General features: G+C 55.9%; 1 protein-coding gene across 16 annotated transcripts in view; it reads right to left on the reverse strand.

The window, feature by feature from the left end:
- The window catches only part of PTPRF (protein tyrosine phosphatase receptor type F), a 98,199-nt gene that overhangs the window by 26,039 nt on the left and 45,790 nt on the right, over positions 1 to 26,370 (reverse strand). For 11 of the 16 annotated variants that reach the window (XM_063627583.1, XM_063627584.1, XM_055255144.2 and 8 more), the window contains 6 exons: positions 22,447 to 22,464; positions 19,447 to 19,557; positions 9,019 to 9,288; positions 6,507 to 7,088; positions 6,112 to 6,248; positions 5,458 to 5,602 (listed from right to left, as the gene is read on the reverse strand). In XM_063627583.1, coding sequence (XP_063483653.1) covers positions 5,458 to 5,602; positions 6,112 to 6,248; positions 6,507 to 7,088; positions 9,019 to 9,288; positions 19,447 to 19,557; positions 22,447 to 22,464 — 1,263 coding nt within the window. Of the gene's footprint in view, positions 1 to 5,457; positions 5,603 to 6,111; positions 6,249 to 6,506; positions 7,089 to 9,018; positions 9,289 to 15,245; positions 15,258 to 19,446; positions 19,558 to 22,446; positions 22,465 to 26,370 lie in introns of all 16 variants that reach the window. The other 5 variants (XM_055255145.2, XM_055255140.2, XM_055255137.2 and 2 more) reach the window with 2 other exon arrangements.

The raw sequence follows: 26,370 nt of genomic DNA on the forward strand, positions 1-26,370 counted from the left end.
GCCTGACTCCCTCTGACCTGCCTCCCTCTCTCTCCCTCCCTCTCTCACACACGCACGGTGATACACACACAGTATCACACACACTGACTCTCACACAGCCTCATACACACACAATCTGTCTCTCACAGCCTCAGTGCCTTACACACATCTCTCAGTCACATGCTGTGTCACACACACAGGGTGTCTCATACATATACTGTCTTGGTGTCTCACAGTGTCTCTCACACAGTCTCACACATATACATAGTGTCTCACACACAGTCTCCACATAAATATAGTGTCATATACAGTGTCACACATATACAGTGTCATATACAGTGTTTCACACACACAGTCTCACACATACAGTGTCATATACACGGTGTCTCATACACAGTCTCACAGTCTCACACAGACACAGTGTCATATACACAGTGTCTCACACACACAGTCTCACACATATACATAGTGTCATACACAGAGTGTCTCACACGTGTCTCTCACACACAGTCTCTCATGGTGTCTCACACACACAGTGTCACATACATAGGCTGTCTCACACATATACTGTCTTGGTGTCTCACAGTGTCTCGCACACACACAATGTCTTGGCGTATCAGTGTCTCTCACACAGACTCACATATACACAGGGTATCACATACCCATAGTGTCTTGGTGTCTCACACACGGGATTTGACACAGTCTCTCTCACACACACAATGTCTTAGAGTTCTGACACAGCATCTCTCACACGAGGTCTCTCCCACACATATGCCGTCTCACACAAAACATACACGGTATCAGATACACACAAGCACGTGGCCATCCCACTGCCACCCGCACGCACAGTCACATATGGAGAACTGCTTCCCGTCTGCTGTGCCCACAGTTCTGCTCTTCTGAGGAAGAGTGGCCCCAGTGGCCCTTTTGGCATAAGGCAGCCTTCACCTGTGCCTGCCTGGAAACAGTCTCTTTGCCAGTACCACAGGTAATCACCAACAGGAGGCCGGACATGAAGGCCAACAGCCCCTGGGGTGGAGAAAAAGTACCCACCAACAGAGGTGCCCTCACTCAACAGCTTCCTTGGGAATTAGGAGGCAGACACGTGTCTCCTCGTGTCCAGTGGTGCATCCAGACTCCACGCCCACCGAGGACTCTGCTGCAATGCACAGGTTTCCTCTTCAAGTTCTGTCACCACCTCCTGCCATGGGGACTTCAGCGGCCCCTCGATCCACTGGCCCCAGAGCCCCTCATCTCCAGGACTTCCTCCTCCCCTGCACAGCTGTGGTCACGCCCCGGAGGCTGCCAGTACTGGGGATGGCCCTCCCTCCAGAATCACGGGCTCTCGCATCCCCTTGCAGACCTCACCCCCTTGTTCTTGCTCAGTTACTCCAGGCCCCGGGCACTGCGACTGCTCGCCAGCTCCTCGGGATGCCTGTCCATCAACCTTGTCCTTCCCACCCTCCATGTTCAGCTTCCACAGGCCACCACCTACCACACTCTCACCAATATCACAAAGTCCCTCGCCTCCTGATCTTTCCATGCTCCTTCCTGGCCTCTGCCAAGCCCTAGATGAATCCAACTCTCCCCCGCCTTCTCTACAGCGGCACTGAGGCAGGTTGGCGTCCTATGCACATGTCCCCAGAGGCCTCATCCTCCAGGACAATCCATGCTGCCTGTTTCTGCCCCCTGCCTGGCTCGCTCTGCCACCTCACATGAAACGGTCCCTCTCCTCCATGCTCCCCAGACCTCCAGCCCCCCTTTGCCTGCCTCCTCTTGGCGCATGACCACGCCTCCCACACTGCAGAGAAGACCGGGCTTTCACAGCAGCTCCCTCCATCTCTTGCTACAACCCCCCACCCTACCTGCATCTGCAGCAATTCTCTCCTTTCCACCCATGAGAATGGAGAGTTGAGCCACCCTGTCCAAGGCTAAGCTCTCTCACCACCCACACTGTTCCCCTTCTCTCCACCTCCCGAGGCTCCACCAGTTACCCTCTTTTCCATGGTTTCTTTTTTTCCTATTGACTGTTTCCAATAGCATTTAAATATGCTTGAAATTTTCCCATCTTAAAAGAAAAATCCCAGGCCGGGCGCGGTAGCTCACGCCTGTAATCCCAGCACTTTGGGAGGCCGAGGCAGGTGGATCACGAGGTCAGGAGATCCAGACCACCCTGGCTAACACGGTGAAACCCTGTCTCTACTAAAATTACACACACACACACACAAAATTAGCTGGGTGTGGTGGTGGGCGCCTGTAGTCCCAGCTACTCAGGAGGCTGAGGCAGGAGAATGGTGTCAACCCAGGAGGCGGAGCTTGCAATGAGCCAAGATCATGCCACTGCACTCCAGCCTGGACGACAGAGCAGGACTCCGTCTCAAAAAAAAAAAAAAAATAGCTGGGTGTGGTGGTGGGCGCGCCTATAAACCCAGCTACTCGGGAGGCTGAGGCAGGAGAATCACCTGAACCCGGGAGGTGGACGGAGGTTGCAGTGAGCCGAGATCGTGCCATTGCATTCCAGCCTGGGAGACAGAGCGACACTTTGTCTCAAAAAAACAAAAACAAAACAAAACAAAATAAAAATCCCACCCTCAGCTCCACAGCCCTCTCTAGCCATAGTGGTCCTCTTGTTCAGAGCTACACTTTCTGGCAACGTCTGCGCTTGCTGCCGCCACATCCTCAGCACCCACACAGGCCTCATGAAACATCCACCAGCTTTGGTCCTATCACGCACCAACCTTCATCTCCAGGGCCACTCCTCCATGGTGCTCGGTCCAACCGGTACTCCTGACCGCTCAGCAGCATCTCATCTACTTCTTGAAACTTTCTCTCCTTCCAACCTCCAAGTCGCTCCCCTCCCCTGATTTCCTCTCATCTGTAGTCTTTCTTCTCAGGGTCCTTCAGCTCCAGCCCAGCCCTGGATTCCCACAGCCTGCCAAGCACTGCCATGTGGATGGCACATGGCATCTTGAACTTGGGTGTCTGAGACCAGCTGCAGTTTTCACACCTGCCTCTGCCCCATTTCCCATCCTACACCAGCACCACTGTCCTCCTAGGTTAACACACCAGAAACAAGATTCACCTCCACTTCCCTCCCACTGGGCCCCTATTCATAACCCATTACCAAGTCTGACCAGTCAGCATCCCTGACAGTTCTCAGATCCACCACCATCACCTCACCTGGGCCACCATCTTTTCCCTGGACTGCTACAAAGCCTCCTAACCGGTCTCTGCTTCCTCACAGGCTGCCCTGTCCATTCTCACAGAGCAGCCAGAGTCAGCCCTCCTGCCTACCCTGTGTCCCCAAAGCCCTGACTGCCACAGCTCCGGCAGCTACTGCAGCCACACTGGCCTGCTGCTTACCCTGTGACCATAACCACGTGCCTTGCAGCTGGAGGGCCTTCAGGCCTGCAGACTCTCCCCGAGGCCTGTGTGCTCCCTGCTCCTGTTCATTTACCAGTTGGCTCCCACCCTTCCTTCAGGCCTTGGGGAAGTGTCACCTCCCCAAGGCAACCCTCTTTGACCCCTCGGATCAAAGGAGGTCTCATCATCTCTCCACCCTGTCTCTTCCATCCTACCTTTTTTTTTTTAAGATGGAGTTTCACTCTTGCTGCCCAGGTTGGAGTACAATGGCGCAATCTCGGCTCACTGCAACTTCCGCCTCCCAGGTTCAAGCAATTCTCCTGCCTCAGCCTCCCGAGTAGCTGGGATTACAGGCATGTAGCACCATGCCCGGCTAGTTTTGTATTTTTTAGTAGAGATGGGGTTTCTATGTTGGTCGGGCTGGTCTTGAACTCCCGACCTCAGATGACCCGCCCGCCTTGGCCTCCCGAAGTGCCGGGATTACAGGCATGAGCCACCATGCCCGGCTCTTCCATCCTACTTTACACAAATGTCATTAAAAGCTCATTTGGAGGCCAGGCACAGTGGCTCACGCTTGTAATCCCAGCACTTTGGAGAGGCCAAAGTGGGTGGATCACCTGAGGTCAGGAGTTAGAGACCAGCCTGGCCAACATGGTGAAACTTTGTCTTTACTAAAAATACAAAAATTAGCCAGGCGTGATGGTGGTTGCCTGCAATCCCACATACTCGGGAGGCTGAGGCAGGAGAATCACTTGACCCCAGCAGGCAGAGGTTGCAGTGAGCTGAGATAGTGCCATTGTACTGCAGCCTGGGTGACAAGGGCAAAACTCCGTCTCGAAAAGTAAATAAAATAAAAAAGCTCATTTGGGTAATTACAGGTGCAATGTCTGTCTGCCCTGCTGGAATGCGGGATCCCCATGGGCAGACGCCATGTGTCTGGTCATGCTGCCAGCCCTGTACCGTGCATGGGGCCTGGCCCCCAGCTAGAGCACAGCAGGTGCTTCTGGAATGAATCCATGAACACAAGGTCACACACAGCCTCTTGACATCAGTGGTACATGCACATGGTCCCACTTCATAAGGACCACTTCAGACACCGCCACGTTTATGGTCGTCACATGGCCACATCAGATGTGGTCACCATCTCAATCCTACAATGCTACCCAGCCAGTCACATCCATGACACCCTATCACACAGAGTCTCACACAGCAGCTGACGGTGGTTGTGTGACCACATACAGGACACCCAGCAGCAACCACAGAGTCACACACACACACAGTCTACTGTTTGGGGGGCTACCGAGGCCCACAAACACAGTCACAGGATCAGGCCACAGAGTCACCCACAAAGACAAGGGTCATGCCCAAGATCCACTGATGCACATACACAGGTGCTGCACAGCCAGCTGGTCAGGTATGGTCACACACTCACACTCACAGGCAGTACCACTCCCACAGCTGCAGCATCGGAGTCTCTCACACACAATACCAGAGTCATCACACAGACAGCCTTGCAGACAGTCCCCTGCATGGCCACGTGGTCACAATTCAAGGCACACATGGGCAGGCTGGGTCACATGGCCGCATTCTCAGACCTGTCCCCGAGTGCAGTCAGCTCAGGGTGATCACATGGCTCCCAGGTAACTTTCATCGGGAGTATGAGGAAGGGAACGTGGGTGATGGGGAGACGAGATGCGGGGCCATAGGGAGGAGAAACAGCCGCCAAAGCAGGTCTGGGACATGGCAGACCCACCGAAGATGGCCCATCAGCTAAGCTAGTGTGACCGGCACAGAGTGGGGACGGAGATGAGGCACAGACACAGAACTTACCTGGGCAGTGTGTGGGGCATGGGCGGGAAGAGGGGCAGGAGGCTGAACAGGGAGCAGGGAGGGCAGCAGCCGCCTGGACTGGACAGACTGGGAGGCACTTACCTGGCCCTCTCCCGAGGCCCAGACTCAGAGCCCAGGCCAGAGGTCGGTTTGGCCAGCAGACCTGACCACCCCACCCGCCTGGTCCAGGGGGGAAGGATGTGTGTGCGTGTGTGTGTGTGCGCGCGTGTGTGTGTGTGTGTCCCAGCCCAGGTGTAACAGGCAGTGGACTTGGGAGACACTTACTGGACTGTGCTGTGCGGGCCTCAATGGTGGGGGTGAAGACGCCCACCCCCATATCTGAGCGTGCAGCCAGCTGGAAGCGGTAGAGTGTGTCAGGCTTCAGGTCCTCTAGTGTATAGGAGGAGGTTGGGTCGAAGGTCACCTTGTGCTGGGAAGAGTAGGGAGCACTCACTGACGGCTCTGAGCTCAAAGGTCACTCAGAGGTTGCTCCCCAACATGGGCTGCAATGTGACACCTCTGGACCCACCATGGCTCCACGACTGGCTCCACACCATAAGGCCACATGGACCACAAAAGGAACTCAAGGCTTAGCCCATGCCACAGGTACCTCACAGACCACATGGGCCACAGGAGCCACCTGGGACACATGGCTTCTGGGGAAACTTTAGGGCTCTGCCAGCCATGTGAGCCACAGAGCCTAGGAAACCCAAGGCAGACCCTGGGGACTTTGCCCCTAGCACAGGGTGACAATGACTCCAGATTCATACAGGCTGTGCGGGCCACATGACACGCATGCACCACCAAGCCTCCAGCAGAAACTTTAGAGGCTGTGCTCACATAAGCCACAGAATCCAGAAAACACCCTCCTGGGTTAAGCCCATCACAGACCCTCAGGGACCAGGAGACCCCCTCAGCACTTCTCTGCCCGCTGCACACCTGTTGGTCTTCGTCCTCTGCTGCCCAGTACACCAGTTCATACATGATGATCCGCTCCTGAGGGGGCAGCAGCCACGAGAGCTGGATCCTGGTGTCCGACTCCACCTCGGCCTGGAAGTCCGCGGGCTGGGCAGGCACTGCAACACCCCACAGCAGGCAGGTCAGCCTCGTCTGCATGAGGTCACGGGTGCCCAGGGAGGAGGGAGCCGAGGAAGTCAGGTCCTAACCTCACACCCTTATCCTACATCCCAACTGACCACACATCTATGGAATACGGCACCTTGATCCTCCCAAGAGCCCCTAACCTCACAGCCGAGGGAGGGGAAGAGGCGCCGCCACAACCTCAGCCTCCCCTTCTCTGCCGTCGGCTGCCCGGCCGGCATGCCCCCACCTACCTCCCTGCTGCGTCTTGACCTGGATGGTGGGGCTGGGAGGGCCATCGCCCACAGCAGTGAAGGCAAGCACGCGCAGGCTGTAGGTGATGCCAGGCAGCAGGCTGCCCACGGTCGTGAGGAGCCCCGCGTCGGTGTTGTGCTTGTGCCAGGCATTCGGGGGGCGGCGGGAGTCCGGAGTATAGTAGACACGGTATCCCCGCACCAGGCCGTTGGGCTCCTCGGGAGGCTCCCACTGCACCAGCATGGTGCTGGCACTCAGCATGCGTGCCTGCACGCGGCGTGGTGGGCTGGAGGGCGCCTGTTCTCCCGTGCGTGCCCGCACTGCCTCGCTGGGCGGCCCTCGCCCGATGCTGTTCACCGCCAGCACGCGGAAGGCATATTCTGAGAAAGGGCTGAGGCCGCCAATGCTGTAGCGGGTGGTGGCCACACCATCCACCTCCTGAAAGGGGCCCTCCGTGCCCGCTGCGCGGTACTGGATGCCATAGTAGGTTACAGGCTCCGAGTTCCCAGAGTCCCAGGTGAGGGTGACACTGGTGGCAGTTGTCTCTGTCACCACAAGATCAATCGGAGGCTTTGGAAGAGCTGGAGACAAAGTGGAAGGCTCAAAGCTGCCCGAGGTCAAGGTCCTTAGGAACTAACCCTAGACTTGGGGATTATCCAGGATACCTGGTGGGGCCACCTGAGTGTGGCTGATACCCACAGCCTACCTTGAAAAATGGCTGGAAAAGCTATGGTGACCTCTGAAGGCACAAGTGGGGGACGGTGGCCGGGCCTGTCAGTGCCCCGCCAGGCCTTGGGTCATTTAGTATGTACACATATCAACTGTGGGATTCACTGGACCCTCCCATCAGCACACACGACTCATCTAACAAACAGACCTGGAGGTGACGTGACCCTTGCAGTCCCATGTAGATGAAAGGCACCCAGACTGGGTAGCAGCTATCTGCCTCTGCAGGTCACCTGAGCCCACCTGGTGGACAGTATGTGTAATAGGCAGGGGAAGGGGAGATATTTCCTTAGGGACTGGCCCGGAATTTTAGAAAGAGTGATGGGGCTGCTGGCCCTACAGACCCTGTGGCTTGGCTCAAATTGAAGTGGAAAGGTCCTGAGTCCACAATCATTCAACAAATAATTAACAAACACCCACTCAATGCCAGACATTGTGCTGGGGCTACAATGCCACACAGTCACATCCCTGCTCTCATGGAGTTTACACCTCAGTACAAGAGAGAATCAATAAACGAGTCGATCGTACTCATGATTCTGCCACGTGCAAGGACAGCAGGAATCAGGGTGCTGAGGGAAGGAAAGCATCACCAAGCTGAGGCCTGGAGGGGTACATGAAGCCAGTGACAGAAGGGGCCGGGCAAGGGGCACAGCAAACGGAAAGCAGCGTGTGTCTGGGCAGCTGGCGCGTGACAGGGTGGGAAGCCAGTGGCCCTGGGAGACCACAGTGAGGATCCTGATCTGTATCCTAAAACAACGGGAAGCCACTGGAAGGTGTTTCTCCCTTTCCTAAAAGGGAGTGACTTGATCCTGAATTACATTTTTTAAAGATCACTCAAGCTGCAAAACAGACAATGGATCAGAGGCTGCTGAGAATTGAAGCAGGGAGACCAGGAAGGAATCTGTTTGTTTGTTTTTTCATAAGGTCTCGCTCTGTCGCTCAGGCTGGAGTGCAGTGGCGTGATCACGGCTCACTGCATCACGGTAGCCTCACCCTCCTGGGCTCAAGTGATCCTCCTGTCTCAGCCTCCCAAGTAGCTGGGCCACAGGTGTGTGTGCCACCACGCCCCGTATTTTTTTTTTTTTGTAGAGATGGGGGTCCCACTATGTTAAGTGGGCTGATGTCAAACTCCTGAGCTCAAGCAATCCTTCCAACTTGGCCTCCCAAAGCGCTAGGATTACAGGAATGAGCCACCGTGCCTGGCCAGAATCTGTTATATATATGTGACATATGTGTAATATATGTGTGCCTGTCCCCAGGTATCAGGGCAGAGAGAACACACTTCCCCCTACTATTTTACCACACCCTTCTTGCTGGAAGGCTATTAAACCTGAAGGTCTGGTACTATGTAGTGGTTAGGAGGGTGAGCTACGGATTCAGACCACACTAGGTTTAAGTCCCTGCTCTGTCATTTATTTTTGTATGACCCTAGGCAAGTGATACACCCTCTCTGTGCCTCGGTTCCCTCGTTTCAAAAATGGAAATAATAAGAGCACCTATCTCCCAGGGTAAAACAGAAAAAAACAAAATCAACTGTGCTTGCTAGCATGATGTCTGCCACCGAGAAACTCAATATGCCTTAACTATTATCATTAAGCTGGCTAATAACGGAAATCCCTCCCTCCCTCCCTCTAAGGGCTGGAGGACCCCAGGGCAGGGACACCCAGGAAAGGGTAAGAATCCCTCAGCCATGCCTGTGCCCATGGCAGCCAGCTCACATTCGCCCACCACCAGGACCTCCCGGATGACAGGGAGGGCACTGGTCACAGCACCTGTCACACTCACCTTTCACTGTGACCTGGGCTGTGGCCTCGATCATGCCCAGCGAGGAGATGGCCACACAGGTGTAGTTGGCGGAGCGCACGACATTGCTGAGCTCTAGGACGTTGCGGCCGACTGGCATCTCATCCTCCTTGGTGAGCTCCTCGGCCCCCATCATCCACTTCACGTAGGGCATGGGTGCACCCACTGCCACACATGTCAGGTTCACGCTGCCGCCTGGCATCACCTCCTGGCTGCTGGGAGGGATGGAGAAACGAGGAGCCACGCGGCGCACTGCAGGAGGAGGGAGAGAGGCACTCACAGGCCGGGCAGGACACACGACTGCATGGAAAGGCAGGGGCCCCTCATCCAGGAAGCCCCTCTGGTCAGAGCCAAACCCATGCTCAGAGACAGGAGGGGTGGCACCGCCGGACCCCAGCTCACCATCCACTCCCACCCCACCCACTTCCAGCCTAGAAGCGGCCCCCACACTCAGGGACTGTCTGGAACACAATGTTTTACTCAATGAGAGATCTTGCAACCAAGCTCCCATTTTATAGCCTAGGAAACTGAGGCCTGTCAGGAAGGTCCTGTCTGCCCAGGGTCACACAGGGACTCAGTACAAGGTCCAGGCCTGGTCAGGACCACAACCCAGGGTGTCCTCCAGGGCCTATCTCTGCCTGCTCCTGGCTGGCACACCAGGGAGAGAAAGCAGGCCCTAGGGTGGAGGGTCCTCAGAGCATGGCTGAGCAGAGCAGAAGGCCAGTCCAGAGGGACACAGCCACCTGCTGTGGAGTCACTGCCTCCACCTCCAGTCCATGGCCTGAGGGAAAGAAATAAGGCAAGTGGCAGGGCCACCTGCCAGGGTCTCAGCCATGCTCAGGACACAACCTGGGAACCTAAGCAAAAGGGCTGCCCTCAGGAGGACTGGGGAGGGGCAGAGGTCAGGGCAGGCCAGGAACGTGGTCTGCGGGCAGGATGGGCATGACGATGGCAGTAACATGATGAGGGCGCCGAACAGACGGCTTCCTGCGCCAACAAACAAGGGTCTCAAGGGGAGAGGTGGCTGTGCCTGGCCACGACCTCCAGCCTTGGACTCCCCTCACCAGAAGCTGTTCTGAGCTTCTCAGTCCAGGGTACAGCCTAGAACCACCCCCCCCCGAAGTTGTAAGCTTGGCACAGACACAGGAACATGCAGAGGGAAGGGAGGTGACGAAACCCAGCCGTGGACAGGCATGTCTGGCATGCAGATGGGCCATGCAGCTGGTGAGCAGAGGCCAGGGTGTGTCCTACACGGGCACTCTCACACGCAGGGCCAAAGGCAGCAGGCAGCAGGCTAGTCAGTACCCAAGAGCACTGCTGAGAGCACTGGTCTCTGAGGACCCTCGCTGCGGGGCCCAGGCATGCAAAGACCCCACAGCACCACTTCAGGAGCATGTCCACTATAAGCACCAGAATATGCTGCTCACACAGCCCCAAATCACAGAACCAGTGCTAGAAGCAACTTCAGAGACCACCCGGTCCAACGTCTGACCTCACTATACGGGGTCAAAACTGAGGCCCAGAGATCAGACATTCAGCAAGTCACCAGGTCCTGTCAACAGTGCGGCCTAACATATCTTCCAAATCCACGTATTTCTCTCCACACACACAGGCAACTACCACCACCAAAGTCCAAGCCACCATCATCCTTCCCTGAGTTGCTGCAATGGGTTCTGCGTTGGTCCTCCTGCCTTGTTGTCCCCTGCCCCAATTCCTGCTCACGGGCCCTCCACAAACAGCTGGCACAAATCTGATGCCACTCCCTGTTTAACAAGCTCCTGCATGGCTCCCAGTGACTCCTCTGCCCAGCCTACGAGACCCTACCTAACTCAGCACTTGCTTCAGCTCCTTCCACAGCCTGCCTTACTTCTGTGCTCCAGACAGAACCCAAACCCCGGCAGCCCCAGAGACCAGGCCTGACAGGTGCTGGTGGGCTGGATCTGTGTCCCCAGGTTCACCTAGGGCACGAGAGTGTCTTGTAGACATTCAGGGTTCTGCCTCCTCCTCAAATCAATGAGCATTCCCATTGTCTTTAAGGAAACCACTTCTACCCGCATTCTTCGTACATGGGGCGTGTGACCCAGATCTGACTATGGAGAAACAGCCTTTGGACTTCCACAGAAACTATGAGAAAAGCGACCTTCTCTCTCTACTGAGGTAGCTAAGCTTAGAGCAGCTGGGGATGGCTTCTCCCAACACACAGGAAAAGCTGCTTGAGAACAAAGATGTCGACAGAGGAGAGGAGAGCTCAGAAACAGACAGACAAATGCCTGGCCAACCTGTTTAAGTACCTGGATCTCGCCCTGCCCAGCACCAAATCTACTACACTTTTCAGATTTGTAACACAAGAGTTCCTTGTTTTGCTTACGCTGGTATAAGTGGGTTTCTGTCATCTGTTCTAGTGCCAGGAGTCTCTACCAATGATGACAGCATGTCACAGACACAGTTCTTGTGGCAGAACAGGTGGATCCCGGGGCATGGCTGGCAAGTGTCTCATGGCAACAAAGGACTCTCTGAGCACGCTCCCCAGATGGTCCAAGGTGAGAGCAGGAGGCTCAGCCAGGACCACCACCCAGCCTGGCGGTGCATGCCCTCCCTCTGCTCTGGAGATGGGCCTCAGGGACGGGCACAGGCAGGCAGGTCTGTCTGCAGATCAGGTCCAGGCCTGCCACAGAAGCGGGGTGGGGGCAGCACAGAGGAGCAGCCTTAATGAACCAAATCTCTCCTGTCCTCTCGGCCAGTGGGTGCCCCGTCTCCTCCTCTTCATGGGAAGGGAAGCTACGCTTAAGCACCTACTAGGTGCAGGTTTCCATGCTGTAGATGCTATCACCTGCCAATTACAGTCAAGGGAACTGATTTAAAACCAAGCCACATGACCAAGTTTATATACGTAGTAGGAGCAGGTCTGTGTGATGAAAAATTGTCACCCTTTCGAGCCCTGGCTGACAGGCCTGAAAAAAAACCCAGAACGCTCTGGGGAGAAGCATCAGAATTAGCAGAGGCTGGCAGGAGGGGATGCTGCTCCAGCGGGCATAAAGATGGGTTTAGACAGCCTGTGCCAGGGAGAGGTCATGGCTGCAGGCTTGACCCCAGTCAGTGGTGGAATCATGGGGCCTAATCAGGTCGTTGGATACCAGGACAAAGAGCCCCAGCAGAAGGAAGTAGGTCCTTGGCCAATAAACCTTGGGCACCAACCTAGAAACTTGACTGGACTTTACCCCCAAATTGTCCCTGGAGGACAGGGTCTTCAGGCCAAAAGGCAGACTTCATGGATCAGCCCTGGAGGTCAGGCCAATGCCCTGAGCCACGCCTTTTTTTTTTTTTTTTTTTTTTTTGAGACAGAGTCTTGCTCTTTTGCCCAGGCTGGAGTGCAGTGGCGCAATCTCGGCTCACCGCAAGCTCCGCCTCCCGGGTTCACGCCATTCTCCTGCCTCAGCCTCCCGAGTAGCTGGGACTACAGGCGCCCGCCACCACGCCCGGCTAATTTTTTGTATTTTTAGTAGAGACGGGGTTTTACCGTGTTAACCAGGATGGTCAGGATCTCCTGACCTCGTGATCCACCCGCCTCGGCCTCCCAAAGTGCTGGGATTACAGGCGTGAGCCACCGCGCCTGGCTGAGCCACGCCTTCTAAAGCCTCCAACTCCTGCGGCTGTCAGGAAATTGAGGCGCTTCACAGAATAGTTGTGTTTATTTTTTCCCTCCTAGATGCAGGTGACAGGGAGAACTCTAGGGGCTAGGGATAAGTGTGAGAGGTCAACAGCGGCCTTTAGGGTCACCTGCAACACGAAGCAAGGGCCTCAGGTCCAGAGGCTCCTGGGCACAGCACCTTCACTCTCACAAGAACACTGGGCTTCAGCCACGCAGATACTTTACTGAGACTGAGACATTTTCCATGTGAGGGAGGTCAGGATACGTCTACAGAGGAAGGGTGGGGGAAACAGGCAAGGGACAACCTCCTTGTATTCCAAGTGCCAACAGGGACCCGCATCCTCGACCTGCCCAGACAGCCACCCCCACGCCAACAGGCTGGAGTGGCTGGCATCTCACTGCAGCAGCCCCAACCATCCTCCTCCCACTGCTGCAGGCGCGGGGCCTCCAAAAAGGAGCAGGCCTCACCCTGGACAGTCTATTGACAGAAGCAACAGCAGGGAAGGAAAAACTGGAGCTGGGAAAAATGCACTTAAGGTCTAATCTTGGGCTCCAACAATGCCGGTCTATTACCGTTCCCCGTGCATCCTTAGTGCTGACATTTTACAGACAATTTCCAAAACAGGGCCCTGCCATTTCTGGATTATATTTCAGCTGTAACTTTTAAGTCTAATTATTTGCGCTGACAACCCCCTATAATAGGGTGGTGCGGCACCGAGAGGCATCAGCATTCAGTAGAGTGACAGCCTAATCGCAGGGGGAGGCAGCCCCGCAATCTGCATTCACTCAGAGAAATTTCTCTGATGAAAATAACACAACATTAAGGAGGGGATGAGGGGCAGGATCCACTGTATCAAGATAAAATAACTCTTTAATAAATAACCTTGTGGCTGCCGCAGAGCAGTAATTAAATGCCGGCATACCCGGCACACCGTTTTAAGTAAAGCTGGAAAAATGTAAGATGCAATTATCAGCACCAAACAAATTACCAGCCCGGCAAACCCCCCTGGAATATTTAAAAACTCATTTCTGCCTTCCCGCTAAATATTTGTGCATGTGCTTATTTTTGGTGGGACCATAGGGTGGGGCAGGGGTGGGGTGGGGGAAGGGAGGGGACGAGGGACCAGGAGGGTAGAGGAAGGGGCATGGAAGGAGCCACTGTGGGCTGGACTGTCTCTGCTGATGACTGTTTTCTGGAGGCCCTGGCAGATATGCTCAGTCAACAAAATGGTGTAACAGAAATGCCCCAGTGCTCAGGAGTGCATATGGATGGATGCTCAGGGCTGATATCTGAGCCGAGGCTATAGCCCTCCTCTCGACTGGCTCCCTCACCCTCACAGAGGAAACTCAAGCCATAGAGGATGTGGCAGAGGGAACCAGGATGGCCTGGGTTTGCTCCCTGAGGCTCAGCCTGTCCTACACTGCTATCCTAAACTCCCAAAACCCAATGGACAGGTGAGTCTCCTCTGACCACACAGACCATGTGATACATGAATGACCACTAGCCCCTGCTGCCAACCCCAGCATGAGGGGTGGGGGTCTGGCTCCAAGGGTGGGGCGGAAAACAAAGCCCCAAACAGGCCTGCTCTGGAATGGGCTCAAGGACAGTCTCCAGGAAACCCTTCCTAACCTGTGGCTGAGTCAGGGGCCACTTCCAGGCTCCCATATGGATCCTGCTAAGTTGCAGCTGACCGTTCAGTCACTCCAGGTAGAAGCAACTTGAGTCTGAATGCAAAGCATCAAGCTAAGGAATGTCAGTTAGCTGGCTGGTGGGCTAAATTCCACCCTCAGGCAGACACGGGAGCTAGCTGGGAAGCTTGGGCAGAGGGGCCTGGGGCAGGTAGGAGGGTCTTAATTTGGATGTGGCTGGAGAAGGAAAAGACAACCTCATGGGAGACTTCCTCAAGGTGCCAAGATGACGCTACTCACCCTGCGCCATGGACACCAAGCTCCCTGAGGCAGACGAGGGCTGACTGCCCCATTAAGCCCTGGTGGGGGACCTGAGGGCCTCAAGGACAGGGTACACACTGCAGGACTTTTGCCCTGTGCTGCAGGACATTGGGAGGACAGCCTACTCTAGCCTCTTGCCTTAATGTTCCAGTGGTTTTGGCTGAGCCTGGGTCTCTAGGCGAGGAGGGCGGTGAAAGGTCCCACAGGTGCACACAAAGCACTACAGCTCTTACACCTCTCTCTGACCACAGCTCCCCACAACCATTCCTGAGCACCGCCTGGATCAGACAGCTGGCCCGGCCTGGGTGCAAAGGTGGGGTGCAGTTTCATGCCATGCAGCATGCCCACCCCACCACCCTTGCAGGGGAACCAGGCTAAGGGGACATGCAGACACGTGGTGCACCAGGGACTCAAGCAGCAGGAACATGCAGGTCAGGGGTCTGCCCACCCATCCCTGGTCCTGCCTGCCCGCCGGCCCAAACAACAGACACTGGCAGGCAGGCACGGCGCAGTGAGCCTGAGGGAGCTGACCGAGCCCACTGGGCCCTACTGACAGGCGCGTCCCATCGACGGGCGAACTGTAGATGGATAAGAAGTGAAAAGGACCAACCTTCTCGCTGATCTGAGAGATGAGAGTTTGGGTTGATGGCAGAGTGCGATGAAGATGAGGAGGGAATAAAAAAAAGACAAGGAGAAACACAGAGAGAGTAAAAACAGGCCAACCTTCATCTGCCCACACAGCACGGAGACGAGACGAGACTCCTGTGCCCCCTCGCACACACACATGCACACAGGTGCACACGAACCACATCGCTCACAAAAGACTCAGGACTCATGGAGGACATGGTGGACAGGGCTGAGGCCCGCCAGCAGGCGCCAGGGAGGCCGAGGGTGGGGCCGGGGCAGGTGGAAATGGGGCACAGGCAGGCCCCCATGCCTCACACGCACCCCACAGCTCAGACAGACTCTGTGGACTGGGCTCTGGGGTCAAGGCCCACCCAGCCCACAAACCTGCCAAGGTACACGAGCCACTAGAAGCCACCCCCACACACACCACCAGTGTGAGGAGCATGTCTGGGCACCTGTGGGGAGAAAGGCACTGTCCCTGTTTTAGACAGCTGTGGCCCCGCAGCCAGGTCCCTGGAGAGAAGGGGGAAGGCTGGTAGTCCTGGCACAGGGAGGCCAGGCTCTGAGGAGGGCAGGGCTCCACCCTGGCCCCAGCAGCTGTACACCCAGAGAGCTGTAGATGGAAGGAGAGAATGAGTCACTCAGGGAGAGTCAGGTGGTGACGGAGAAAGGCTCTGGCCCACCCAGCGTGCCTGGGCCTGCTAGACTGTGGGTGGAGCTGCGGGCAACTGTGAACAAAGTCAGATGTAACTGGATGACACATCCCCCCAACAGTGCTATCAGAGAGGCTACTGACTAGTAGCCAAGTGCTAGCTGCAGAGGCTACTGACTAGCAAGTGCTTCCTGTGTGCCTGGCAACGTGCCGGGTGCTTCATGTGTACTGTCCCATTAAATGTAGCAGTTGCGTGGCCTCAGAGAGCGACACTGGGAGCCCTGAGAATTTGGGGCATAGAAGGGAGATGTGAGGTAGACACCGAAGCCAAGTCTGATGAGGAGACGAAGCCTTGCGGCCAGTGGACACAGGAGAAGAGTCAGATGGGTGGAGACAATGGCAGTGGGAAGCCATCAGTAATTTCCCCCAGGTGACATGTTGCAAAGTTTGTTTTGACTGAGGGGTGCTACTGGCACGTAGTGAGCGGGAGATGCTGCTAAACACCCTCCAATGCACAGGACGGCCCCTCACAACTAAGAATCATCCAGCCCAAAATGTCAACAGTGCTGCGGCTGAGCAGCTCAGGGCTAGAGTCCACATCAAGCCGTCTGAGGCTCAGGAGCCTGCTGTGGGAGGAAACCTCGAAGCCTATCTGCTGGGAGATGGATGGGGTGCAGGCCAGCGAGCAGGCTGGCACTGGGGACTCCTCCACAGCCATCCACCCACAAGCAGGGCTCAGGATGCAGAGCTGGTGGTCAGCCCAGTACAGGCTGTCCCCAGGCGCTGGGGCTGAAGGGCGGCTAGTACTGCCGAGGGCAGAAGGCAGGGGTTTTGCCAACCATGAGATGACGAGCGGTGGGGACACCAGAGGCAAGGGACCCAGGGAGCAGGGCCTTTCAGGTGTGGGGAAGTCCTGTCAGTAGGACAGCAGGGCCTATCCTGGGCCTATGGGGCAGGTTGCTCTTGGCAAAGCAGGGTGGTGTAGATTCAGTTAGGGTCTACATGAGGCAGGTCCTGGGGACAGAGCTTAGAAACGGTCCTGAGACATCAGGGCCTACAGGAACGTCGTATGTGTGTGTGAGAGAGACAACAGAAGTCAGGTTTGGCTGTTTTGGAGTCCCTGGCAAGTGGGGCTGGAACTAAAGGAACCCCCATATTTCCTACCAAAAGGCATGTGGGGATGGAGCCGGAAGGGTAGATTCAAGAAGAGCTGGTAGGGGTAGGGGATGGGCCATGGCAGGAGCCAGTCAGGGCCCTGCCTGAGTCTACCATGTGTAAACAGGGAGCCCCACAGACAGGGATGCTCCAAGGGGCTGCACGTAAGAGCTCCCTGGGCAGTGACTGAGCTGCCAGCTACAGCAGCTGAGCTCCGTTGATCTCCGAAGAGACCCACTGCTCTGCCTCCAGGGCTGGGGCCAGTGTAACAGTGACTTCAGAGAATGCTGCCTAGTCAAGAGGACAATGCAGGGGTCCATCCACCTCTGGGCCTTCTCCTGCCTCAGCATTGCCTCCTGTAGCTGTGCCCTGGGAAATGTGCCCATAGGCCATGCCCTTGCAGCTGGCTTGGGTTTACAGTGGCTCTACTGGGCCTCTCCTCTCCCTGGTGCGGCCACATGCAGACAAAGGCTTTCTTGCTGAGGCCTGGAACTGTCACTCTCTCGACCCTACAGTCTTGGGAGCAGAGCTCTAGAGAGCACAGCATTTGCGATAGTCAGGGTGGGAGGAGGCAGATCTTTGAGAAGGGTCATTCCAGCTGCTCCTCGGTTGGAGTGGACTCGCCAGCCCCCATGCCTGCCAGACACTCTGCCTGGGGCAGGGTGGGGCCAAGGCTGTGCCGCTTACAACTCCACTCCTCTAGGCCATTTGGGACGTTTTCAGGCTCTTGTTCCTGAAGACAGACAAGCTGACCTGAGGCCTGAGCCTTGATGAGCAAGACACCTGACAGTAAGCTAGGGGACCTCCCATCCCATGCCCCCACCTCTCATGAGGCATCTTTAATAATCTCTGAAGCACAATTTGCCCGGCACAAATAGCTCCTCTGCAGCTCAACTGGTCACCAAATGGGCTGGCAGCCTGTGGCCTCTCCAGAACCACCCTCTCCCATGACAGACAGCAACCCCTTGATAAGTGTATTTTGGTTGACAGCCTAATTCTCTCTGCTCTGAGTAAGCAAGTCTGACCACATGGTCCCAAAGAGTCGGAGAGGACACCGCCATCACCCACCAAGTGCACTGGGTGGAGAGTCAGACGACACCCCTCAGGAAGCCGCGCTAAGCACTTGGCGTGATGGAATCATTACTGCAAGGAGCCACGTCCACCTTCCTTTACAAAACCCCTGGGTGGAGACAGTTTTACTTTTTTTTTTTTTTTTTTTTGAGATGGAGTCTTGCTCTTTCACCAAGCTGGAGTGCAGTGGCGCGATCTCGGCTCACTGCAACTCCTGGTTCAAGCGATTTTCCTGCCTCAGCCTCCCTGAGGAGCTGGGATTACAGGCACGCGCCACCACGCCCAACTAATTTTTGTATTTTTAGTAGAGACGGGGTTTCACCACGTTGGCCAGGATGGTCTCGATCTCCTGACCTCGTGATCCGCCTGCCTCGGCCTCCCAAAGTGCTGGGATTACAGGCATGAGCCACCACACCCGGCTGACAGTTTAACTTTTAATGACATCCATCTGTGCACGAGGGCTAGGTGAGGGGACAGTGTGAGGGCAGAAGGGGCTCTCAGGACCCCTCCTGGGCACCTGTATACCAGACCCAGTGTGTTCTCAGGAAAGGGCAACGTGGCCAGCTTTAGTCACCCTTAGGCTGTGAGCACAGCAGAGATTGGAAACCCCAAAGCAGTCCCCAGGCTCCTCTCTGCTGGGAACTTGGGACTTCCGGAAAGCACACTGTCCACTTGCTCCCAGCAAGGAACATCTGGAACACACCAGGTGCTCACCCGAGGCAACATAACCACAGGGGCTCACAGCTGAGCACAAGGGTTCCTCCAGGAAGGCTCCAGGCAGACCTGGTCAGAGGATAGGCTCACCTGGCCTGGTCCATTCCTGAGGCCTGACTACCCCAAAGCCCAGAGCCATGGTGGTTCTGGAGCCCACCACGCTGCAGCAGGCAGGAGGATGTACTGAAGGAAAGCCAGGCCAGGTATGCATGCATTTACACACAGATAAGTGTGCCTGTGTGTGCACACACACATGCACATACACCAAGAAGTCGGCTTGGATGGCTCCAAATTCCCATGAGGCTCCGGGCCCATGTGGCAGGACCTACAAGAGATACAAATGCTCCCAAGAGTGGCTGCTTCCCCATGGGCCTGCAGGAAAGGAAGGCAAAGTAGTGGCAGATGCCAGGAGCTTGCCCAGTGGGAGCTGTTGCTGCTGCTGCTATCGCTGCTGCAGAAAGAAGCAGGAAGGAGAAGAGACTGGGCCCATGGCAGTCCCTTGCGTGTCTGCACCAAGGGCTCTGGGCAGAGAGCCCGGCAGGTGCAGCACAGCTCCGTGGTGACAGGGGCCAGGCACTGCCTGAGTCCTTACCTCGCACATACAGGTTCGCAGGGGCTGAGTAACGTGTGCCTGCTGAGTTGGTCGCCACACACTCGTACTTGCCTTGGTCGGATTCCTCACTGCTCTCTATCTGCAAGGCACCTGTGGGGACACGAAGCGAGAGGTCAGGCACGGCCCATGTCGAGTGTGGCCTGGAACACGGTGAGAGGTCTCGACAGCATCTGTGGCTGATGTTGACCAGATGTCGAAGCTCATCCAGGCCACACCCTGGCACCCCTGCTGCTTCCAGGAAGCTCTCCCTGAAGAGTCCAGTGGCCTCCTGGCTAGAACCAAGCGTTGTGCTTTGGAGCACAATCTCATGCTCCCCACGGTCCAGCAAGACCCGTCTTTGCTCTGCCAGGGACCGTACCCCAACCCCCAGCTCCATTCAGTTTCTGCCACACTCTTGCCAGTACTGGAGGCTGTTTCCCAATCAACATCCCTGTTAGTGTTCCTGGCCCCGCAGCCTCGCTAAGCCAGTCAGAGCCAGGTGTGGGAGCAGCCTGCAGACTGGCGGGTCTGGGATTCACAAGCACGCCATGCCCTCATCAGGCTGGTGCTTGAGAATTTGCCGCCCACCAGGAAGGAATGGGCTTGCCCTGGGGGCCTGGTGCCCAGCAGCTTCTGCTCCCAGCACCATCTTCCCCTCCTGCTCCACCCCCTCCCCGCCAGCCCCACCCATTCCGGCTCCTCTCCTCAACCCTGTCCTGCTAAAGTGCTTCGACCCACCACGGCTCCTGCATAATTCAAGAGGCTAATGGAGGTTGGAGCTCCCATTCGGGCCAGTGCCCTGAGGGGCTGCTCTGGCCGCAGACGGACAGACAGGAGCCAGGATCGGGGTGGGTAGCAAAAGATTCCTCAGAAAGGGTGGAGGAATCTTGGGCTTGAGGCCAGTTCTGACAGGTCCTGGTGGGGGAGGCCAAGGCAGAGCGGCAGGGTGGGGGCGGACCCACTGGACTTGGCCATCCCCTGGCCCCACCAATAAACACTTGAAAAAACTGCTTGTGAAAGCACACTGGGCAAGCTGTCTGTGACAGAAACACCCCGGGCACAGGCAGCACACCCCTCCCTGGAACAATCCAACAGACAATTACACCCACACAGGACGGTCCAACAGTTAAGAACCCCCACAGGACAGTCTGACAAAACCACCTCCTGCACAGAACAGCCAGCCTGACCTGACAGCCCCCACCTTCCCAGGGCCCAGGCTGATGGACAATCACACCCACAACAGGACACGAACAGAAGCTGCCGGGCCCCCCCCTGCCTGGACTGGACAGGAGCCAGAGGAAGAGTTCCAAGTCATGCTCTCATGGTTGGGGCCCAAAGGGGTACCACCCTGGGTCTGACCTATAGCCACCTCACTACCTGATGTCCCTCTTCCACCATCTAACCCAGGGCAGCAGGAGGGACTGGGAACCCCCAGGGGGCTAGGAGCTGGAGGTGAAGGAAGAGGGGAGGCCACCAATGCAGGACGCAGGACCAGCCTGCCTCTTTGGTGCTGGCCTCAGCCCTCCCCACCAGGTGCCAGGGAGCACCAGGGCCCAGTGCACATGCCAAATACCATCTCCTTTAAGAGCAGCCCTGATGGGCACTCAACAGGTCATGCTAATGGGATGGATGGACACCGGTACAGAAAATGTTCATTCAAGCAGGTGGGGTTCAGGCCCCTGAGGGGTCGAGGCTGCCCTAAGGTCACCTCAGTGAGGCAGGGGGGTGTGGGTGGGGTGGGGTGGGGGAGACCTGGTGGCTGGTGCCACGGGCTTGGGGCAGAAAGTGGTTCCTGGGTGGAATTTCTGACCCAGAAAACAGGAGGTTCCTCTGCAACAAGAGCCTAAGAGTGGTCAGGGGGCCTAACAGAGACCGGGTGCCTATTTGCATACAGAAACCCCCGAATCTGGAACCAACACCAGGACCCAGGAGCAGGGACAGCAAAGAGTCAGCACAGGCTGAGTAGATGGGCAGGGGGATTGCGGGGCTGCCAGGTGAAGCAAGAGCCGGCCTCCGGGTGATGGGCAAGAGAGCACCCAGGAAGGCAGCTGCTCTTCCCTGAGGCCATCCTGGTCCTCAGCTCTGAAGGTCTAGATGTGCCCAGACACTGAGAGGACTGGAGAGAAAATGATGTGAATAGACAAGCCACCATTTTACAGGTGTCTGCTCTGCACCAGACACCACACATCCTCCTCTCCTCTAATTCTCATGACCCTGTGCAGCAGGTGGCCGTGGCCCAATTTAAAGAGGAAACACACTTCTGAGAGATGAACTGAGTTTCTGAAGATCACATAGGTGGTAAGTCAGACTTGAACCCGGATCTTCCTGAGTCCAGAATCTGTGCTTTTAACTCTTAGGCTGCAGGGCCCTGCTGCATGGAGGCAGCCTAGCGGGGACTCCGAGCTGCCAGGTCAGGTGATGGAGTTACGCACGAGCCTGTTTACCTCCCTGTTGTCATCCCAGCACCTACACGGAAGTCTTAAGTGAATGTTCCTCCTAATCCTTGCCAGGCTGAAGGGATGATCCTCATTCTACCACAGTGCAGAGCCAGGATACTAAAGGGAAAGTCAAGTAATAACTGAGGTCCCCCCAAAAGAGGAGACTGTCAAGAGAAAAGGCAAGGCTTGGTCATGCTCGTCAACCTCCCGGGAAGCTTTTCTGTCTAGGGAAGCCGGGGGACAGGCTAAGTTTCACAGTAGGAGCTGATGGGGTCCCTTCTGTGGGGATGGCCTGGAAGGCCTGGGCAGCAGGACTTGCCGTCCAAGGCGGGGCCCGGCGAGTCTCTTCACAATTCAGACTTGCAATGGATGAGTCCACAGGAGGGAATGACTGAGAGTGGATGTGTGTGGTGGCCGGTGGTGTTGGGGGTGCCGGATCTGGAGATGAGGAGGCTGAAGAGGTTGGGATGGGGATGGGGAGGTGACAGACTAGACGGGATGGAGTGGAGGTGACGGCAGTGGCAAGGCGTGGTGTGGCGAGAGGCACGGACAGCATTCTTACCTCTGATTGGTGAACCACCTGGCGAGGTAATTTGAATGCAAATAAGATCAGAGAGAAGCATTAGTACAAAAGGAAGGAAAGCCACACAAAGCCAAATCAGGTAAAATAAAACACAAGAAAGGGCCTTAAATACATGGAGAAATTGAGGCCTGAGTTAGGCCGACACGGACGATGGGTGAGCAAGCACCAGGCAGAGCCAGGCTGAGTGTCGGTGAAGCTGTGTCCCAGGTCACTGGCTGTGCTCTGGGGAGGAGGAGGGGGCTCAGTGGGGCTGGGGGTGACGAGAATCAGGGAGGTGAGTCAGGACTCCTGCAGACCCCACTGGCTGGGGCCAATGGAGGGGGAAGGTGAAGAAAAGAGGTAGCAACCCCACCCCACAGGGCCACCCAAATCCCACCGGTGGGTAAGATTCCAAAATAAAGCACTTACCAAAACAAAGCCTGGTGTTAAGGCAGACAGGACACAGGCTAAAGGGAGGGCTTGCCAGGGGCTACTAGCACACTGGGCCTCCCACAACACGCAGCCCAGCCCAGAGGAACGGGCAGCAGGACTCAGCAAACTCACAGCCCAGAGGCAGAGTCCCTAGAAAGCCCACTCAACCCTGCGAAAAACTGGGGGACTACTGAACTTCCCCACTTCGGCCTGGCTGGTGAGAGGCAGAGATCAGGGCCTACCCTTTGCCCGTCTAGCACCTCATAACCCTGAGGGTTGGTAACCCAGAGGGCCAGGCGCTCACCCTCCATATCCAGGCCTATTAGGAGATCTGAGCGGGTTTCATCCCCAACAGGTACCTTCTCTGAGGCTCAAGCCCCCTGTGCAACCACTCCTCTAGCCCACAGACGGGCCCAGGTCCAGCCCGGGTCTACCCTGCCCTGCTGCCTGCTTCCTGCCCATGTCTGGGGATTGGGAAGTGTGCAGAAAAACCAACACCAATTCGTTTCATGGGACTTGACAACAGCACCTAGAGGAATTCTTCATCTCTAAGTTCAAATGAGAAAACAGAGGCCGAGAGACATTCAGGGAATTACCCAAAGCCCAAGGTCACACCAGCTTCTAAGTGAAGTGGAAGGACTTGACAAGGTCCGTCTAACTCATAGCCTGCCCACAGGATGAGGCTGCCAGTCCTGCAGATGCAGAGGCAGGGGAGAGGGCAAAGGCTGGGACCTGGGAGTGAGGGTTATGTGGGAAGAATCCGCACAATGAGTCTCTCTCTCCAAGAGACCCTTTCAGGAGGTCCATAAGGAGGTCCACAAGGTCAAAACTGTTTTCATAATACTAAGAAATTATCTGCTTTATACACTTTCTCTCATGAACATAGAGTTTTTCAGAGGCTACATGACATGTGCTATCACAATTGGCCTAATGCAGTAGCAGCTAGGAAATCCAGCTGCCTTCTATATAAGCCCCAAATTAAAGAGATTTGTAATAAGGGTAAACCAATGTTGTCCCTCTTGGTAAATTTTTTTGTTTTAAAAAATATAACTATTTTTCCTTAAAAATGTTATTTATGCTAATATGTAATAGGTTTTTACTATTTTAAAATGGATTAATAAATATTTTAAAATAATCTCAGTCTTAATATCTAATATGGTATGCATCAACAGAAATAACCTGCACAACGGCTGGACACGGTGGCTCACCCCTGTAATCCCAGCACTTTGGGAGGCCAAGGCGGGCGGATCACCTGAGGTTGGGAGTTCAAGACCAGCCTGACCAACATGGTGAAACCCTGTCTCTACTAAAAATACAAAATTACCCAGGCGTGGTGACTCATGCTTGTAATCCCAGCTACTCAGGAGGATGAGGCAGGAGAATTGCTTGAACCTGGGAGGCAGAGGTTGCGATGAGCCGAGATCGCGCCATTGCACTCCAGCCTGGGTAACAAGAGCGAAACTCCGTCTCAAAAAAAAAAAAAAAAAAAAAAAAAAAAAGAACCCACACAAACAAACCCTCTTTGAGGTTCTCTGATATTTACAAGTAGAGGTCCTGAGACCAAAAAGTTGACATTGCTGATTTCCTGTTATCCACGCCAGGGCTTGGTGGGGGTGGGGGCAGTGGATATGGTCCAGGGCTGGCACCCCTCACTCCTGGTCTCAGCTCTTCCAGAACCTAACCCATTCTGAAAGAATCTAACAGTAATTTCCCCACCAAACAGAGAATCTGCCTTTTCCATTTCACAAGATGGGTGTGGGGGACTGAAGGGGCCCAGGAGTCAGCATCCCTAGGGGTGTACTTGTGTCCGAGAGGTGCCAGGGAGCTCTGGGCCAAAGGGAAATTGTGGGCATGCACTGGCAGTGTGCCCTCCTGGCAGGCCCTGCAGATGGCAGAGCAGAGTGCGGTGGGGACAGGCTCTTCCAGCCAGAGCTGGGGCCAGCCAGCAGGGTGAGGGGCTGCAAGCCCTCTGCGTCCCACCCACGGGCCTCCTCCTGAAGCCAGATGCTGCATCTCTTCTTAAGACCCCCAGGTTTCGCCTCAGGGTGCTGGGGGCGGGGAGGAGACTGCTCTCTGGATGAGCACATGGACTCAGTGAGTTAGGCTGTCCTCTACGACGAAGGATGGCAGCTCATATGTTCAGGCCACGGCAGGAGTGCGGGAATCTCCTCAAGCCCCGTCCAGGCTCGGCACAGCCTGCAGGCCAAGAGCTCCTCTCAGGACCCAGCAGGGGCTCTGAGCCCCTACTCACAGCTCCATTTCCACTCTATAAGCTTGTTCCTGTTCCTCCTGGGCCTACCCCGGTCTCAAGTTCCAGTTCTCCAGGAGGTGGTTTTGGCAGCATGTCACATCACTACAGAGAAGAAAAGGCCTGCTGAGCAGAGCTCACATCTGGGCAGCGCATGCCGCCAGCTACCTCCTGTCTAGCTCCTGCCTGGGGGGGGTCATGCTCTGGTTAGATGTGCTGTGGCTCAGGTCGCAGATGGTGGAGGGCTTCTGGGTACTGGTCAGTGGGGGCCTGGGGTCTGGAGAAGCTGGGAATGTGCAGCTCTGAAGCCCCAGAAGGGTCCAGCTGCTCCTCACGTCCCCAGGTTTGCTATTGTGATACTAGGTCCTGAGGTGATCTCACAGGAGAGCTCCTAGGCCGAGTCTCGATGTGTGACCCCAAGTGACTCCCTTAACTCAGCTGTGAAGTGGGCATGGTAATCACAGCCTGTCCTACTTCACAGGGCTGCAAGAGAATCAGCTGCAACAAAAGGGGGGAAAGCTCTGTTGTAAACTGTCGGTGATGCGTAAACCGTGAAGGTCCCTGTAAACAGCTGAGTGCTCAGGGGCCTGAATCCACTCCATGAAGGGCCGTCCCTGAAAAATGTGCACGGAATAGCCTCAGCACCCTTCTAAATGGTAATGGGATAAGGCCAGCAAGAACTGAGGCCAACGGTCCCAGGCCAGGTCAGGCAGGGAGGGGAGAGAGCCCAGTTATTACTGCAGAGGTGGGACAGTTGAGGCCCCTTAGGTGCCATCTGGCTCCATCCCAGGAGCTGGACCCTGGGCCCACGACCCTGAGGTCACAACTTCCAGGTGGCAGGAAAACAAATAAGGAAGTCTTCCTTGGACCTGGAAAGCAGGAGGAGGAGTGAACATTAGAGCAGATATTAGCCTACAGGGACAAGTGCCAAAGGTCAAGTTCATGAAATCATTCACTTGACAAGGGCTCAGAGAAGACCTGTCCTACAGCTGACCTCACCAAGTGTGATCAGACCCAGGCCCTCCCTGCAAGGCCTAGCTGAGCAGAACTGGAGCCAGATGGTGACAATGTAAAGCAACGTGAGGCGTGAGGCAGCAGCCAGAGGCTGAGCAGGGTGGAGGCTTTCAAGTGGAGCAGCCGGAAGGTGAGCAGAGGGCCGGAGGTGGGCAAAGACCAAGGACGGGTCAGCACAGCTCAGTGTTAGGAGGGTCGAGGGCACAGAAAGTAGAAAGAGCTCCACGAAG

Source organism: Symphalangus syndactylus, chromosome 12 (genome assembly GCF_028878055.3).
Source record: "Symphalangus syndactylus isolate Jambi chromosome 12, NHGRI_mSymSyn1-v2.1_pri, whole genome shotgun sequence".
NCBI classification, from domain to species: Eukaryota; Metazoa; Chordata; class Mammalia; order Primates; family Hylobatidae; genus Symphalangus; species Symphalangus syndactylus.